At 41.8% G+C, this 17414-nt stretch overlaps 1 protein-coding gene across 1 annotated transcript; it reads left to right on the top strand.

The window, feature by feature from the left end:
- Positions 1 to 845: 845 nt before the first annotated feature.
- Positions 846 to 15829, top strand: LOC120235570 (cytochrome c oxidase assembly factor 7). Its single transcript, XM_039237971.1, has 3 exons — positions 846 to 1005; positions 4565 to 4705; positions 14540 to 15829. Exons 1-3 carry the CDS (start codon positions 900 to 902, stop codon positions 14986 to 14988), a joined length of 696 nt encoding a protein of 231 aa, XP_039093902.1. The 5' UTR covers positions 846 to 899; the 3' UTR covers positions 14989 to 15829.
- The last annotated feature ends 1585 nt before the right edge of the window (positions 15830 to 17414 follow it).

Here is a 17414-nt window from a genome sequence, read left to right on the forward strand (position 1 = left end):
GTCATTGCACAGACTTCAGAATATTGGTTTGTGCAGCAATACCTAACATATAGCAATACCTAACACAAATTCTGAGTAGATGCTCAGAATGCTTGCTGAATGAATAAACAATATCTTCCCACTAAACTGCAAGCTCTTTAAAGGCAGGGACCATACTTCCTAGCTGTTGTGTTACTGGAACCAAGCCCTGGGTGAGGCACACAGTAGGCACTTACAGATTGCCGAACAAACGAATCAATGAATGAAGAAATAAACTGCAGGCAGAAAATCATTAGGGCACAAAGCTGGCACAGAAAAAAAGTGCTGCAGAAAGACTGTCATCACTTTTAGGAAAGGAGTGAACAAGAGACGTTGCAGCCAAAGGTTTTAAAAAAAAAAAGGTTTTAATAAAAAAATATAAAAAAATATAAAAAAATAAAAAAATAAAAAAAGAATAAAAAAAAATGAAAAAAGGTTTTAAGCTAAAGGTTTAAAAGCTTGAGGCCTTGGGGCGCCTGGGCGGCTTAGTCGGTTAAGCGTCCGACTTTCGCTTAGGTCATGATCTCGCGGTTCGTGGGTTCGAGTCCCGCGTCGGGCTCTGTGCTGACTGCCAGCTCAGAGCCTGGAGCCTGTTTCAGAGTCTGTGACTCCCTCTCTCTCTGACCCTCCCCTGCTCACGCTGTCTCTCTCTCTCTCCTAGAAATAAATAAAAACATTAAAAAAAAAATAAAAGCTTGAGGCCTCAACGGCTCAAGGACGTAGGTTCGCCGCACTCCCCCTTCCGGGACACCGGAGAGCGCAGACCTCGTGGCCCTCCCCTCCCAGGCTCCGCCCCTCCGCCGGCTCACGTGACCGGGGGGCGGGTGTGCAGAACGTTCAGGGGAGGAGCGGCCGGCTAAAGTCGGGAGCTAGCTGGGGCCATGGCGGGCGTGGTGGACTTCCAGGACGAGGAGCAGGTGAAGTCCTTTCTGGAGAACATGGAGGTGGAGTGCAACTACCAATGCTACCGCGAGAAGGACCCGAACGGTGAGCGCCGCCAGCGCAGCCTGGGGACACGTGGGGACGCATGGGGGAGGGGAAGCGGCCGGGGCCAGACGGGTCACTAGCAACCGCTGGAAGGGTCTCCGGCCGGAGACTCGTCGGGACGCGATGGGATGATGACGACGTTGTGTGTGTTGGGGAGGAACGGGTTGGGTTCCTCGAGGACCTGCGGGGAACGCAGCGGCGGAATACGAGGAGGGACCGAGCCTGGAGGCCGGGGCGCGTGCGAAGAGAAATGCTTGGGTGCTGGAGGTAGAGGGATGGGGATACATCAGTGAACAGATAAAATTCCCTGTCCTTCTGGAACTTCCATTCTAGTGGAGGGAATTGGACAATAAACGTGAGGAAATACATGAAATTGTGTGTTAGAATCTAGCCGTTAGTGCAATGGGAAAAAAGACTGACGTGTAGGGAGTAGAGGAGGGCAGTTTTGAATTAAGTGGTCAGAGGTAGTCATTAAGAAAGTGATATTTGAACAAAGCCTTGAAGAAGGTAGGGAGATCTATGCTAGGCAGAGGTAACATCTAGTGAAAAGGCCCTGAGGCATGAATGTGCCTCTTGTGTTCTGGGAACATTGAGTTGACTTGAGTGTGTGGGTGGATAGTGGTGTCCAAAGGAGGCCACCCGGAGCAGCCTGGTGTGGGCTCACCCACCAGGTGAATGGTTTATGAAAAAAAAAGAAATGACACTAGTCTTACCTTTAAAAAATTTTTTTAATGTTTTATTTATCTTTGAGAGACAGCGTGAGCAGGGGAGGGTCAGAGAGAGATGGAGACACAGAATCCAAAACAGGCTCTAGGCTCTGAGCTGGCTGTCAGCACAGAGCCTGACCCAGGGCTTGAACCCACCAACCGCGAGATCATGACCTGAGCTGAAGTCAGACATTTAACCGACTGAGCCACCCAGGCACCCCTAGTCTTACCTTTTAATAGCTTGCAGTCTGGTTTCCAGAATATGATATAGCTACTTCTTGAAGCTGACCAACTAACCAGGGTGGCTCTGCAGTATGATGGCTGAACAAGAACCCAGGGTGGTTCTTTGAGGGCTCTCCTGTGTCCTAAGTGGAGTGGGAGTCGCTGAGGAGCAGGATTGTTGGGGAGTGCTTCTCCGGGGAGCTCAGGAGGAGCGGGCAAGCATTGATTATGGAGCGGGGGGAGAAGTAAAGAATGCTTCTGGAAGGTTGAAGTGAGACTGTAGTTAGAAATAAGATTGAAGAGTGAAGTGTGTCAGGCCTTGAATGCCAAGGTAAGGCATTTCAACTATTCTGTAGGCTCTGGAGAACCATGCGTGTTTTTGAGGAAAGAGTTCATGGTAACGTACTCTGGAGAGTATACCAAGCATTGGAATGAGGAAGGGTGGGCATGCAAGGACGGGCTGCAACACTTTGATGCAGAGCTCGAGAGGAGGCAATAGTGACTATACCTACTGTCCTTTGAAGTCATCATGATCTCTTACCAGGATAACTGAAATAATCTTCTAACTTGATTCTCTGTTTGCATGCTGACTCCCTTAAAATCTGTTCTTTGTCCTCAAACTGATAGTTAAATTTTCATTTTGTTCTATTAAATGACAACATGTTTGTTGTCACCGTTACTGGATTGTACCCCCTCATGCATTTTGTTATTTCATATTCATCTGGGCATATACAAACATAGTTTATTTTTTAATGTTTACTTACTTTTGAGAGAGAGACAGAGCATGAGCAGGGGAGGGGCAGAGAGAGAGGGAGACACAGAATCAAAACAGAGTCCAGGCTCCCAGCTGTCAATGAAGGATCTAATGTGGGGCTCGAAATCATAAACTGAGATCACGACCCAAGCTGAAGTCAGACTCTTAACTGACTGAGCCACCCGGGTGCCCCCTGGAATAACCTTTTAAAAGTGCAAATTAAATCATATCACTGCCCTTCTTAATTTCTTTAAAATACCCCTTTATTTAAAAAAAATTTTTTTTAATGTTTTATTTCCGAGAGAGAGAGAGTGTGAGAGCTTGAGCAGGGGAGGGTCAGAGAAAGAGGGAGACCCAGAATCAGAAACAGGCTCTAGGCTCTCAGCTGGCTGTCCACACAGAGCCCGACGTGGGGCTTGAACCCACGAACCGTGAGATCATGACCTGAGCCGAAGTCAGATGCTTAACTGACTGAGCCACCCAGGTGCCCCAATACCCATTTATTTTTGAGAGATAGAGACAGAGCGGAAGTGGGGCAGGGGCAGAGAGAGAGGAAGACACGGAGTCCATAGCAGGCTCCAGGTTCTGAGCTGTCAGCACAGAGCCTGACGCTGAGCTCAAACCCATGAACGTGAGATCATGACCTGAGCCGAAGTCGGACACTCAAACCACTGAGCCACCCAGGCAACCCTATCACTACCCTTCTTAAAATCCTCAAGTGATTTGCCATTGACCTGGAATAAAATCCTCACTCTTTCTTGTGTTCCACAATGCCCTGTTATCTGGTCCCTGTCTTTCTCTCTTCATTTCCTACCCCTTTTCTCCTTGATCCAGCCACGTTATACCTTATTTGTACCAAGCTTATTCCCTCTTTGGGGTCTTTTAATTTACTGTTTCTTGTGCCTGGGACTTTCTGCCCCCTTCCTGTTTCATTGTCTTTAAATCATTAGTTCATTCTTGTTATTTACATTTCAGCTCAGATATCACAGTCCTAGGTCCTCCCTGATTGCCCAGTCTTATAACTTTTCCTTCCAGCAGTGTGTACAACATACTATCTTATCCTGTTATGTTTCAATCATATAACATTTGTTACTGTTTAAATGTATCTTAAAAAATATAAATGCATCTTGCTCACCTATTTACTTATTTTTTCCCCTCCTCCAGAATGTAATTTTTAGGAGAGGAAGTAACTGTATTCCCACCGTCTAGAACAGTGTTTGGTACATGGCTGCACATAGATGCCCAAATATTTGTTGAAGGAAAATTAATGAGATGAGTGTCGTTTAGGATGAAGAAGGGACAGGAGAGAGATTTTAAGAGGCTCACTAGGACTAGAGAGTGCTAAAAAGAAAGAGTCTATTTCCAACTCCTTTAGTAGCTACCATTTCTACTCAGTCTTTGGGCTTCCTATTCTCAGCCTGGCTGAGAAATATAGTCATGGAAACACCCCTTTCTTGCTACTACAAAGACTAGCCCATGGACCCTTTTGGTTTTCAGTGTTTTTTTGCTAAACTTCCTGGGAAGTTCCAAAGGTAGCAAAACTTCAGTCATGGAAGTCAGTGGGTCCTGGCCCCGGCTAACAGGGAGCAGAAGGGCTCCACCAGAATGGCTGGGGAGTGGTGGAGTCAGAATAGCAGCAATGGGCTCCTCAGCATGTACACCGCTCAGCCATGGCTAAGGACAGACAATGCCAGTTTTAAGAATGGCTGAATACCACCTGCATTCTTTGTAGTGAGGTCATCTTTCTACACCTTTAGGAAGCTGCTCCTAAATGAAAGATACATTCTGGCCTGCCACACCTCGCCCCCCCCAACTGCTGCGCAGCAGTACCCCCCCCAACCCCACATGAAGAACAGCTCATGCCTTCTCCTCACAGGATGCTATCGGTTGGTGGACTATTTGGAAGGGATCCAGAAGAATTTTGAGGAGGCTGCCAAGGTGCTGAAGTTCAACTGTGAAGAGAACAAACACAGTGATAGCTGCTATAAACTGGGCGCCTATTATGTGACCGGAAAAGGTAAGGCATTGCCTGCTTTCTTTGGTCATTGTCATTGATAATAGTGCTGGCATCACATCCTGAGCCTCGTGCTGAAGGGTCTTCACTGGCCAGGCTATGGGGAAGCACATTGTAGGGAGATTTGGAGAGAGTTCAGCAGAGGGATAGGAGGAAGAACACAGCCTTTCGAGTTAGGCAGACCTTATTAATAAGTAGTGGGACCTTGACCCAGTCACTCTAACTCTGCCTCAGTTATATCACCTGTAGAATGGAGAAAAAAATAGTGCTTGCTATTTAAGTAATATTAAAGAAGTATAATGAGATAATGCAGGCAAAGACATCAGCATGTGCTTGGCACAGAGGAAGGGACCAGTAATTAATTCTCTACCATATTTTTTCTCCTCTTCCCTAATTGCAGTTATCGCTATAGTAGTGAGTACTGTTTAATTTATCTATTGCTAAATAAGAAATTATTCCAACAAACTTATTATTTCACATGGTTTCCATAGGTCAGGAATTTGGAATTGGCTTAGCCATATGCCTCAGGGCCTCTAATGAGGATGCTGTTAAGACATTAGCCAGGGAACTGGGGCTGTAGTCATTCGAGGGCTTGACTGGAGCTAGAGTTTCCAGTTCTAAGATGGCTCACTCACCTGTTAGGAAAGGCTTCTGTTCCTTTCTAGCTGTTATCAAGAGACCTCAGTTCCTTGTGACAGGAGTCTGTCTAGGGGGCTGCTTATGTGTCATTTTGACATGGCATCTTGCTTTCCTCCACAGTGAGTGATGCAAAAGAGAGAGCTGGATGGAATCCACAGTGTCTTTTATGAACTACCCTTGGAAGTCATGTTTTCATTTCTATCACATTCTGTTTGTTGGAAGTGAATCAGTCCAGCGCACACTAACAGGAGAGAACTAACATCCAGGCTTTTGAAGGAAGGAATAGCAAAGAATTTATGGGCATATATATATATATATTTTTTTTTTACGAATAGTTTATTGTCAAATTAGTTTCCACATAACACTCAGTGCTCATCCTATGGGCATATTTTAAAAACACCACAAATAGAGAATATGAGCTTTGACAGGCAACTGGCTTTTTTGCTCACTACATGAACTTCTTGAGATGGTATGATTCATTGATCCCTTGTGCCCAATGCCCAGCCAAGCCTGGTTAGAAAGATCCTCAATGAAAGTTTGATGAAGACAGTGTCTTTTTAATTCTCTGGAGTTGTGTGGACTATTTCTGCTTTCATGTGGAATCTGGGGCCTGTAGTAGTCTCTATTTCGAAGAAAGTTTAGCATCAGTGGGAATATCAGCTTCCCCTGATGGAGCAGAGAGGCATTTTTTTTTAACCTAATAATTCTCCTAGAGTCCTTTCCTAAGGAAATAACTGGAAATGCAAATAAAAGTTATGTGAAAAGATTCCATAGTATTATTTATCTGGCAAAATATTTTTAATTAACTCACAGTTTACAAGTAATACATAATTTCATTATATTAATGATTTAAAAAAAAATAACAACAACCCAAAACCTGTTTGCCAACAGTAGCAGCTTAGTTAAAATAAATAATGTTACCTCCAGTGGATGGAGTGTTAAATTGTCCATTAAAAAGTAATGCTTCTTTCTTTTGTTTATTTTTGAGATAGTGCAAGTGGGGGAGGAGCACAGAGAGGGGGGCAGAAGAGCTGAAGGGGGTTCTGTGCTGACAGGCTGACAGCAGCAGACTTGACGTGAGGCTCTAACTCATAGACTGTGAGATCATGAGCTGAGCTGGTGAATGTCCGACTTAAGTAATCTCCACACGCAACATGAGGCTCAAACTCACAATCCTGAGATTAAGAATTGTGTGCTCTACCAGCTGAGCCAGCCAGGCATCCCCCACCCCTTTATTTTTAAGTAATCTATATACCATTTTTTTATATTTGTATTTTTCACAAGGACTTTGAATTCCTTATTTTTTTATTTTATTTAATTAATTAATTAATTTATTTATTTATTTCTAGGAGAGAGAGAGACAGCATGAGCAGGAGAGGGTCAGAGAGAGAGGGAGTCACAGACTGAAATAGGCTCCAGGCTCTGAGCTGGCAGTCAGCACAGAGCCCAACGCGGGGCTCGAACCCACAAACCGCGAGATCATGACCTGAGCGAAAGTCGGACGCTTAACCGACTAAGCCACCCAGGCGCCCCTGAATTCCTTATTGAATTAGGGAAACGAAAGAGGCTCTTAGTATTTTGCCTAATAGGAGAAATTATTTTCTCTTATTAGACAAATGTATGTGATTAATGATTGTACATTGAGACTTTTTTCTCTTAAATAGTACTTTAATGAGCACACTTTTACTATCTTCAATAAAAGAGTGAATTACATAGGGACCAGTAGAGGCGGGGAAGAAGGACACTAATACCTGTTACTCCTGGGAGAGCTTGAGAAGCATCTTCAGAGAGACATAAAAATACTGTAGCGGTCCCTGCTGGGAGTGTGGGTTCAGTGTTGATGCTGGGGGTGCTGTCGTAGAAGAGGTGGCATTGAAACTGGTCCTTGAAGGACAGAATGTAGTTTGTTTGGTGGAAGTAGTAAAAACAGTTATCTCAGGCAGAGAGAAGGTATGCGGGTGTGAAAGAACACAGAGTGTTTAGAGATCAGTACTTAATCCTGTTGAATTTCTCTGGGTGTTCAAACCAAAGTGGTCACAGAAGATCCTGTTAGCTGATCCTTGCTACTCAAGCCCTTTTGGATTGCTGTTTAGCAGACCTTGGGCCCTGCCATGTCTAAAAGCCAAAACTGTTGACTCTTTCTGCCTAGATCTGAGCCAAAGAATTTTCCAGTCTTTTTGCTTTTACCCTCTTTTCCTAAAAAATCACCCAGTGTCCTTTCTTGACACAGACTGGTTAAAAACTCTTCTTTTTACCAAGGATAGCTTGGGGCAAGGGAAAGAGTGGGAGGCCAGAGAACCCACTTTTAGACAGTGTAGCATCAGGCAAGGCCTTTTCTTTCCATAAGCAGCAGGTTCTTTGTTGAGAAAATTAGAGTAATGAAGTCCACTCATACCTTCTTCATAGGATTTTTCTGAGCATCAAATGAGAATAGATGTGACTGCTTTGTTAAATTGTAACACATTTAGCAATGTGAACAGGTCTGGTTGTGCTGAAGACGTTACTTTGGATTGTACACTTTGAGTGTGCACACCTAAGGAGTACTTTGGCCAAATGTTTTCATATAGGAAATCAACTTTGAACTATTTTTGTGAAGCAATCTACATGTCCTATGAAAAGAAGCAGAAGTTAACTCTGACACATGTCTTTTTGAGGAAATATGCAGCCAATAAAACAGATATTAAGAAGGGTTTCTTTTTTTATATATATACAGTTTTTTAACATTTATTTATTTATTTATTTATTTATTTTTTTTAATGTTTTATTTATTTCTAGGAGAGAGACAGCATGAGTAGGGGAGGGTCAGAGAGAGAGGGAGTCACAGACTCTGAAACAGGCTCCAGGCTCAGAGCTGGCAGTCAGCACAGAGCCCGACGCGGGGCTCGAACCCACGAACCGTGAGATCATGACCTAAGCGAAAGTCAGAAGCTTAACCAACTAAGCCACCCAGGCGCCCCGTAACATTTATTTATTTTTGAGAGACAGAGACAAAGCACAAGCAGGGGAGGGGCAGAGAGAGAGGGAGACACAAAATCTGAAGCAGGCTCCAGGCTCTGAGCTGTCAGCACAGTGCCTGATGTGGGGCTTGAACCCATGAGCTGTGAGATCATGACCCAAGCTGAAGTCGACGCTTAACCAACTGAGCCACCCAGGTGCCCCAAGAAGGATTTCTAATGGGGAGTGAAGAAGGGTCATGATTATAACATGTAAAAAGACCAAATTGGGGCTCCTAGCTGGATCAGTCAATAGAGTCAATAGACTCTTGATCTCAGGATTGTGAGTTTGAGCCCCATCTTGGGTACAGAGATTACTTTAAAAAACAAAATGAAACAAACAAACAAAAAAAACCCCACAGACCAAACTACATAAAAAACTACATAAAGCTAGGAGGAAATACAAAAATTAAGTATTGATGGTCTTTAGGTAGTGGTAACAATAGATAATTTTTGTCCCCTTCTGTTTAAGAGTCTTCAATTTCCTATTCTAAAAAATGGGATTACTCTAGAGAAGGAGATGAAAGCTCAGATAAGTTGATGACAATTGCAAATGAATCTTTTATCTAAAAAAATTTATTTATTTGAGAGAGAGAGAGCATAAGTGGGGGAGAGGGGCAGAGGGAGAGAGAGCACATCTTATGCAGGCTCTACACTCAACATAGAGCCTGACATGGGGCTTGATCCCACAACCCTGGGATCATGACCTAAGCTGAAATTGAGTTTGACACTCAACTGACTGAGCCACCCAGGCGCCCTACAAACAAATCTTTTATCTCTAATCTAGATTGCTCTTAAAAGCTCCAGAGCACATTTAGCTGATTTTTTATTAGACCTTTCTACTTGGAATTATCATAGGGATGTCAGGCTTTATAAATCAGAGGCAACTGGGTGGCTCAGTCATTTAAGTATCTGACTTCGACTCACTTCATGATCTCATGGCTCGTGAGTTCAGACCCCAGAAACTACCTCTGAATGCTGTATATTCTTAAGTTCAGGATTGCAGACCTGGAACCTTTAACTTTTAGATTGTGTAGCTGAGGCAGAGAGTTATTTGTTGTGTACTATGTTTGCTGTACGTTTGTCTTATGGTTTCTCTACTAAAAACTCTTTATTTTTATTTTTATTTTATTTTAAAGAGAGAGAGAGTGCTCTTATAAGTGGGGAAGAGGAACACAGAGAGAGAGAGAGACTCCCAAACAGGCTCCATGCTCAGTGCAGAGCCTGAGGCAGGGCTCAATCCCATGACCCTGGCATCATGACCTGAGCCAAATTCCAGAGTCAGGTGCTCAAGTGAGCCCCCAGGTGCCCCAAAAACATGTTAATTTTAAATTTTACTTTATTTTTATGTTAGAGAAAGAGAAAAAAGTTGGGGAGAGGGGCAGAAATAGGGAGAGAGAGAGGGAGAGAGAATCTTAAGCAGGCTCCTTGCTCAGCATGGAGCCCAACATGGAATAAGATCTCACAACCATAAGGTCATTACCTGAGCCAAAATCAAGAGTCAGATGCTTAACCAACTGAGCCACCCAGGTGCCCCCCCCTCCAGAACTCTTTTTAAATGTGGTTTGCTATATAATATATAGCATTTTTTATACCGCAGTTATACTTGAACAGTTCCGAGTTACGTATACTGCCTGAAGCTTCTCTTCTCAATGGGTTTCTTACTTCTGTATGGAATTTCATATCTTGCAATATCCTTTAAATGAAGATTAAATTCCACCTTTTTCTTTAGTTAAAAAAAAAAGAATATAAACCATATATTAGATAAAATATATGAAGCAACTATTGTCAGACATTGAAAAGCAGGCAGTGCAGTACTGTGATCCTCAAGAAAAGGGAAACATAAATTGTGAGCCCATCCATGGTTATTTTTTCTGCCTGGAAGTTCCTTCCAGACTATCACAGAGATAGAAGCCAAATAGAGCATGGCAGTGTTGCTGAACTGATGAGGCAGAAGTCAGAGTTTCTGGTGAATAAAGCAATTGGAATTTGAGGGATGGGATACTAGAGAAGAAAGGAGCTATACCAAGGAGGCACTGCAGAAATCCATATAGAAGTACTTTTAGGTCCTTGGCCTAATGTTAAGCAGTACATGCACAGAGGGAGACTGATAGACCTTCAGTGAAAAGCTGCTGGGGAGCTGTGAACTGAGAAGAGATTCCAGAGGTTTCACAGTAATGGGAGTGGTTTGAATTCCAACCAGCCAGAGTGGAGAGACATTGAACACTACATTCAACTGAGATTGCCCTAGTAGTAAGACTGTTCTATATCTGTTCTAACAAAACTTAAAAACAAGTGCCATTGGGATTTTGGCTACCAGAACAAAAAATTCAACAATCTTCAAAGGAATACAACAAAATCCAGATTGAACAAAGTATCATGTACAGTGATTAGCATAAAATAAGAAATTGCTAAACAGAAAAAATGCAGTCAACAAAAACACCTAGATATGACAGAGATGTTGGACTTAACAGTTAAATATTTTAAAACAGGGATAATAATTGTTTTTAAAGGTTTAACTAAAAGATGGGCATGAGTGAATCGATAGGAAATTGCATTGGAGAAATTAACACTTAAAAAGAACTAAATGAAATCCTACAGTAAAAAAACATAATATTTGAAATGAAAAGTTTACTTGACCGGCTTAATAGCAAAATAGACAATTTGAAAAATTGGTGAACTTGAATATAGGATTATAGATATTACCCAAAATGAAGTGATGAGGAAAAAAAAAAAACAACAGAGCCTCAACCTGTAGGGTTCAGTATTCATCAGCTTAACATATGTGTATTGAAGTTCCAGAAAGAGAAGAAATTAGGGCAAAATATATATGTATTTAAAGAAATAACAGCAGAAAAATATCCAAATTTGATGGAAAATATCAGTCTACAGATCCATGGTACTCACTGAACCCAAGCAAGATAACCAATGAAATTACACCTAGACACATTATTACCAATTTGATGAAAACCAAAGATAAAGAGAAAATCTTAAAAGCAATCAGAGGGGCACCTGGGTGGCTCATTAAGTTGGGCATCTAACTCTTGATTTTGGCTCAGGCCATGATGGGTTGTGGGATCAAGCCACATGTTGGGCTCCACACTGAGCTTTGAGCCTGCTTAAGATTCTCTGTCTCTCTCTCTCTCTCTGCCCCTCTCTCCTGCTTGTCTCCCCATGTGTGTTGTTTCTCAAAAAATTTTAAAAAAAAAGCAATCAAAGAAAGACATTGAAGGGAATAGTGGTGAGAACAACTCCTGACTTCTCATCAGAAGCAACATAAGCCAGAAGACAAAACAACGTCTTTAAGGGCTGAAAGAAAAAACTATCCAACTTGAATTCTACTTTAGCAAAAATGTCTTTAAAAATGAAGATGAGGGGAGCCTAGGTGGCTTAGTTGATTAAGTGTCTGACTCATGATTTCAGCTCAGGTCAAGATCTCATGGTTCATGAGATCAAGCCCCAATGTCAGACTCTGTGCTGACATTGTGGAGCCTACTTGGAATTCTCTTTTTCCCTCTCTCTCTCTCCCCCTCCCCCACTCTTGTGCATGTCTCTTTCTCAAAATAAACATTAAAAAAATTTTTTTTTAAGAAGTATACAGTTTGAGGGGCTCAGTTTTGTTAAGCGTCTGACTTTGGCTCAGGTCATGGTCTCAACATTTCTTGAGTCCAAGTCCTGCGTCGGGCTTTGTGCTGACAAACTCTGAGTCTGGAGCCTACTTTAGATTCTGTCTCCCTTGCTCTCTGCCCCTCACTGCTCACACTGTCTCTGTCTCTCTCAAAAAATGAATAAATATTTTTAAAAATTTTCAAAAATACACAGTTTGAGGCACCTGGCTGGCTTGGTTAGTGGAACATGTTATTCTTGATCTCAGGCTTGAGTTCCCATGTTGGATGTAGAAATTACTTAAAAAATAAAATAAAATCTTTAAAAAAAGATATACACAATTCCAAAGAATGCAAGATAGGAGAAAAAGCAAAAGGCATTTAGGACAAATGGGAAATAAATAAGATTATAGATTTAAACCCACCTACAATCAACAATTGCATTAAATGTAAGTCAACACTCCAGTAAAAGGCATAGATTGTTAGGCTGGACATAAAAGCAAGACCTAACAATACCTTGTTTAAACATAAAGGTGGCACAAATACACTCTCAAAACTGAAAGAACTCAGAGGAAATCGAATCTGTGAATGTGTTTTTCTGGAAAAATCTATTTGATAACCAATAAAGAAGTTAATCAAAACAAGCAATTCAGGAATGGAGAAACTCTAATGAAAAGACTGGTGATGAGAAGAATCCATTTAGAATGACTATTGGGCTAATTAGGGTTACTGAATAGAATGTAAATAATATAAACCTTTAGAGTATAAAAACAGCACAATGTTTCCTGGGAACTTATGGGCCAGGCTTTTTGTAAAAACACATTTAAGCTTCTAACATGAAGTAGATGCTGTTTTTCTTATTTTACAGGTGAGGAAAATGGAGGCTTGTAGAGGTTAAGCAACTTGCCTAAGGTCACACAGCCAACAAGGAATGGAGCCAGGACTGGAGCCTAGGTGTTGTGGCTACAGGGCCCAAGCTTCTATTAACCACTGTGCTATGCTGTCTTCCCAAATTGAGACAACAGAGAAGTGACAAAAAATAGAAGAGGGGGGAGGAAAGATGGGAGAAGTGTGAGATGCCAGTATCCTCACCTTTTATAGTTGTGAGTTAGTACTTCTAGGATTTAGTTAAGGGGCACCTGGACGGCTCAGTTGGTTAAGCATCCTCTTGATTTCAACTCAGGTCATGATCTCATAGTTCATGAGAGTGAGCCCCACGTCAGGTTCTGTGCTGACAGCACAGAGCCTGATTGGGACTCTCTCTCTCTCTTTGCCCCTCCCCTACTCTCACACATGTGAAATAAATAAGTAAATAAACTTTAAAAAATAAAATTAGCATATGTAATCCAGTTTTTCAAAGTATGTGCTTCTATCTAGCTGTCCATTCAGCTAGCCAGCATGTAATCTGAATATACACTACAAAGGTAACTGGAATGGTATTCTCTTAATGATAATGATGGTTATTTCTAGGTGGTAGATTTGGAATGATTTCTTTTAAAATATAATGTTAAAGGATAGTGTGTATTTTTTGAGACTGGGTGATAGTACGTAGGGATTTGAAATTTTCCATTAAAAAAAAAAAAAAACTAGGGGTGCCTGGGTGGTTCAGTCGGTTAAGCGTCTAACTTTGGCTCAGGTCATGATCTCACGGTTTGTGGGTTCGAGCCCTGCATCGGGCTCTGTTGACAGCTAGCTCGGAGCCTGGAGCCTGTTTCAGATTCTGTATCTCCCTCTCTCTCTGACCCGCCCCTGCTCATGCTGTCTCTCTCTCTCTCTCTCTCTCTCTCTCTCTCTCTCTCTCAGAAATAAATAAAACATTTTAAAAGAATCATCCATTAGCAATTTCCCATAATTCCTGGAATAAAGTGCAGGATCCTTAATAAGATGCATCAAACCTTCTGTGATCTGACCTTTGCTTGTCTCGACAGCTTTTTTCCCCTAGTGATTTCTGAGTTCTAGCCATATGAGCCCCTTTTCTCTTTGTAACCTATTCCTCCTGCTTAGAATAATCCTTACTCCATTTTTTTCCTTCTTTTTTTCCCATTATCTTACACTTCAAATATCATTTCTTTGAGGAGGCTTTCCTCGACCTTACCTCCTGGTCTAGGTCAGAGCCATGATACATTCTCATAGCATCCTGGACTTTTCTTCCATATGCTTGTCTCACTTAAAATCATACTTTAGGTTGTGTGGCTGTTAAATATCTGTTTCATTAGATTATAAGATCCACAGGGGTAGGGACTGTGTTTATTATCCAGAACCTAGGACAGTAGTTAGCAAATAATATATATTCAATATACATTTAAATTAATGAACATTTAATGAAATGCTTATAGGATCACATATTCTCCCTATAACCCCATGAGGTAGTTCTTATAATTCCCACTTCTCACCTCCGTTAGGGGTGGCCTGCCTCATGAGATATAATTTGAACAAAAGGTTCCAAGGCTAGAAGGTCTGTGCACTATACCAGGCCATCTTCCTTTCATGTTGCCTTAGCTCAAAATATATGAACTTTATTCAGGAATTAGTCTCTAACGTTGGCATGTAGGTTCTGCCCTGGTTGGGTTTATTGTTTTCTTCCCTTTCCTTCCTCCCAGGTGGACTGACCCAGGACCTGAAAGCTGCCTCCAGCTGCTTTCTGATGGCATGTGAGAAGCCTGGAAGGAAGTCTGTGGAGGCATGTCACAACGTTGGTCTCTTGGCACATGATGGACAGGTCAATGAAGATGGCCAGCCTGATCTGGAGAAGGCCAGAGACTACTACACAAGGGCCTGTGAAGGCAGCTATGCCTCCAGCTGCTTCAATCTCAGTGCCATGTTCCTGCAGGGTGCCCCTGGCTTTCCCAAGGACATGGGCCTCGCATGTAAATACTCAATGAAAGCCTGTGACTTGGGCCACGTCTGGGCCTGTGCCAATGCCAGCCGCATGTACAGGCTGGGGGATGGTGTAGATAAAGATGAGGAAAAGGCTGAGGTGCTAAAAAACCGGGCCCGGCAGCTGCACAAAGAACAGCAGAAAAATGTCCAGCCTTTGACATTTGGGTAGTATGGCCCATGCTCCTAAGCAACAAACAGCTTGAGGCTGGCTCCTCCTATGTCTTACGTAGCCCTTGAAGGTCAACCTGCTGGAGCAGGAAGACTTGGGACTTAAATGTCAGTAGCTCTGGTTACATAGACCCATTGCCCCAGAGTGTCACCTACTAGGTTGTAGCCTGAAATGTTTATTTCAGTCAGTATTCTTTTATCTGTTGTGTTCTGTGAAGACACACACATTTATGGGATTTTATGTCTCAAAGTCTTGTAGCTCTGTGAAAAACAGCAAACTAGAGAGCCGTAGAGATTGTGGGGGTTGGAGAGGGGTGACAAAGAGCAGGAAGTTGGAAAATATCAGCAGCCACAGTGCCTAAAGGAATTAGACATTATTATTATCATTATTATTATTTTAGTTGGGAGGTCTTGAAAATCAGAAAGTATCTTGATTTACATAATAAAGGGCTTAAGGAGCTAAGAACAATTAAATAGTCACGACTTCCACCCTCTGACTTATGTAATATCATTGGTATGGGCTTCCTTTTTGCCTTTAGAGTCAGATCTCAATAAATTCATAGAAATCGGGAGGGGTGTACAACAGAAAGGTTAAAGGTCATTATGCTTCAGGGTTGCCAAACTGGATGAAATATAAGCTGTGCTTTAGTGGAGGCATTCACAGTTGAAAATTAGCATCCCCAGTCCATTCACCTGGCATTGCTCATCACGCTGAAGGCCAAATTATTCCCAAGGCAACTTCAGCTAGGGATTTGTAAGCAAGGGTTTTGTGACACATTTTATCCCTCAGAACTGGACCTTTTTAACTGTCTCTGTGAATAAACTATTGTGATTGATTAGTAGTTTGTGTTATTAGTTTCTCTCTGGATTTTGGGTAGGGTAGAGATTATGTTCTTTGTGGTGGTTGTGCTTCTTTTTGAGATAAACCTTTGCATTTTCTATTATCTTCCTAACCTGTCACTAGGGGGCAAGCTTGTCATTTTCCTGCAATAACAGGACTCCTCTGTCACCACATACTGTTTTTGGGCTTCCAGTTTTGCAACTGTTCTAGAAGGAAGTTATGCTGTGTGGATGAAGGTTTGTAAACTCAGCCCGCCAGTTTTTCAAGTTGATGGAGGAAAGGGACTTTTTCCCAGGAGCAGAGAAGTTTTAAAAAGTGAGTTTATTTTTTAAATGTGAAGTAGCTTTTGTTTTGTTTGAAATAAACTCTGTAGGCCAACGACCATATGAAAAGATGCTCAGTATCACTAATCATTAGGAAAATGCAAATCAAAACCACAATGAGTTAGTTATCCCACACCTGTCAGGATGGCTGTTCTATTTAAAAAAAAAAAAAAAGACAACAAGCATTTTCAAGGATATGGAGAAAATTGGAACCCTTATACATTGTTGGTGGGAATGTAAAATGATAGTGTCACTTCAGAAAACAATATAGTGGTTCCTCAAAAAATTAAACATAGAATGGCCATATCATCGAGCAATTCCATTTCTGGGTGCACCAGTGTTCATAGCAACATTCACAATTGCCAAAAAGTAGAAGCAAACTCAGATGTCTATCAGTGAGTGAGTAGATACATAAAATGTGGTATATACATACAATGGAATATCACTCAGCCTTAAAAGGAAGGCAAATCTGATCCATGCTACATGGATGAACCTAAAAGACATGCTAGGTGAAATAACCATCACAAAAAGACATACTGTGTCATTTCATTTGCATGAGGTATGTAAATCTACTCAGAGAGAGAGTAGAATGGTGGTTGGCACAGGCTGGGGTAAGGGAAAAATGGGGAGTTGTTTAATGGGTATAGAGTTTGAATTTTGCAGGAAGAAATAGTTCTGGAGATGACTTGCACAAAAATGTGAAAGTACTTAACGCTACTGAACTATATATTTATTATTTTTTTTTAATGTTTATTTAGTTTTGAGAGAGAGAGAGAGAGAGAAAGACAGAGTGTGAACAGGGGAGGGACAGAGAGAGAGGTAGACACAGAATCTGAAGCAGGCTCCAGGCTCTGAGCTGTCAGCACAGAGCCCGATGTGGGGCTCAAACTCATGAGCCGTGAGATCATGACCTGAGGCAAAGTTGGTCGCTTAACCAACTGAGCCACCCAGGCGCCCCTGAACTATGCATTTTAAAATGATTAAGATGGTACATATTATGTGCATTTTACCACAATTTAAAAAATGTGAACATTTAATTTTTTTAATGCAAGCTTTGAAGTTTTTGGTTATAAAAGCAGTATGTTTTCATGAAATGCATTTTGGAACATGGCAGAGGAAAAATTACCCATCACTATCCTTTACAGCCTACTAGCATTCTTTGGCCCAATAGTGTTGTTGTTTAATTACCTTTTAAAGAATTGCATCTTTCCAATTAAGTTATTGGTATTGTAATTTTGAAGAGTTAATTTGATTTTTGGTGGC

This window comes from Hyaena hyaena, unplaced genomic scaffold (genome assembly GCF_003009895.1).
Source record: "Hyaena hyaena isolate Hyena2069 unplaced genomic scaffold, ASM300989v1 scaffold_5, whole genome shotgun sequence".
NCBI lineage: Eukaryota > Metazoa > Chordata > Mammalia > Carnivora > Hyaenidae > Hyaena > Hyaena hyaena.

Bases quoted from the DNA above. Each gene is read 5' to 3' on its own strand.
- LOC120235570 (XM_039237971.1), top strand. From the start codon at position 900: ATGGCGGGCGTGGTGGACTTCCAGGACGAGGAGCAGGTGAAGTCCTTT. The intron at 1,006-4,564 runs GTGAGCGCCGCC...TTCTCCTCACAG, and splicing joins CCGCGAGAAGGACCCGAACG to GATGCTATCGGTTGGTGGAC. The intron at 4,706-14,539 runs GTAAGGCATTGC...CCTTCCTCCCAG, and splicing joins CTATTATGTGACCGGAAAAG to GTGGACTGACCCAGGACCTG.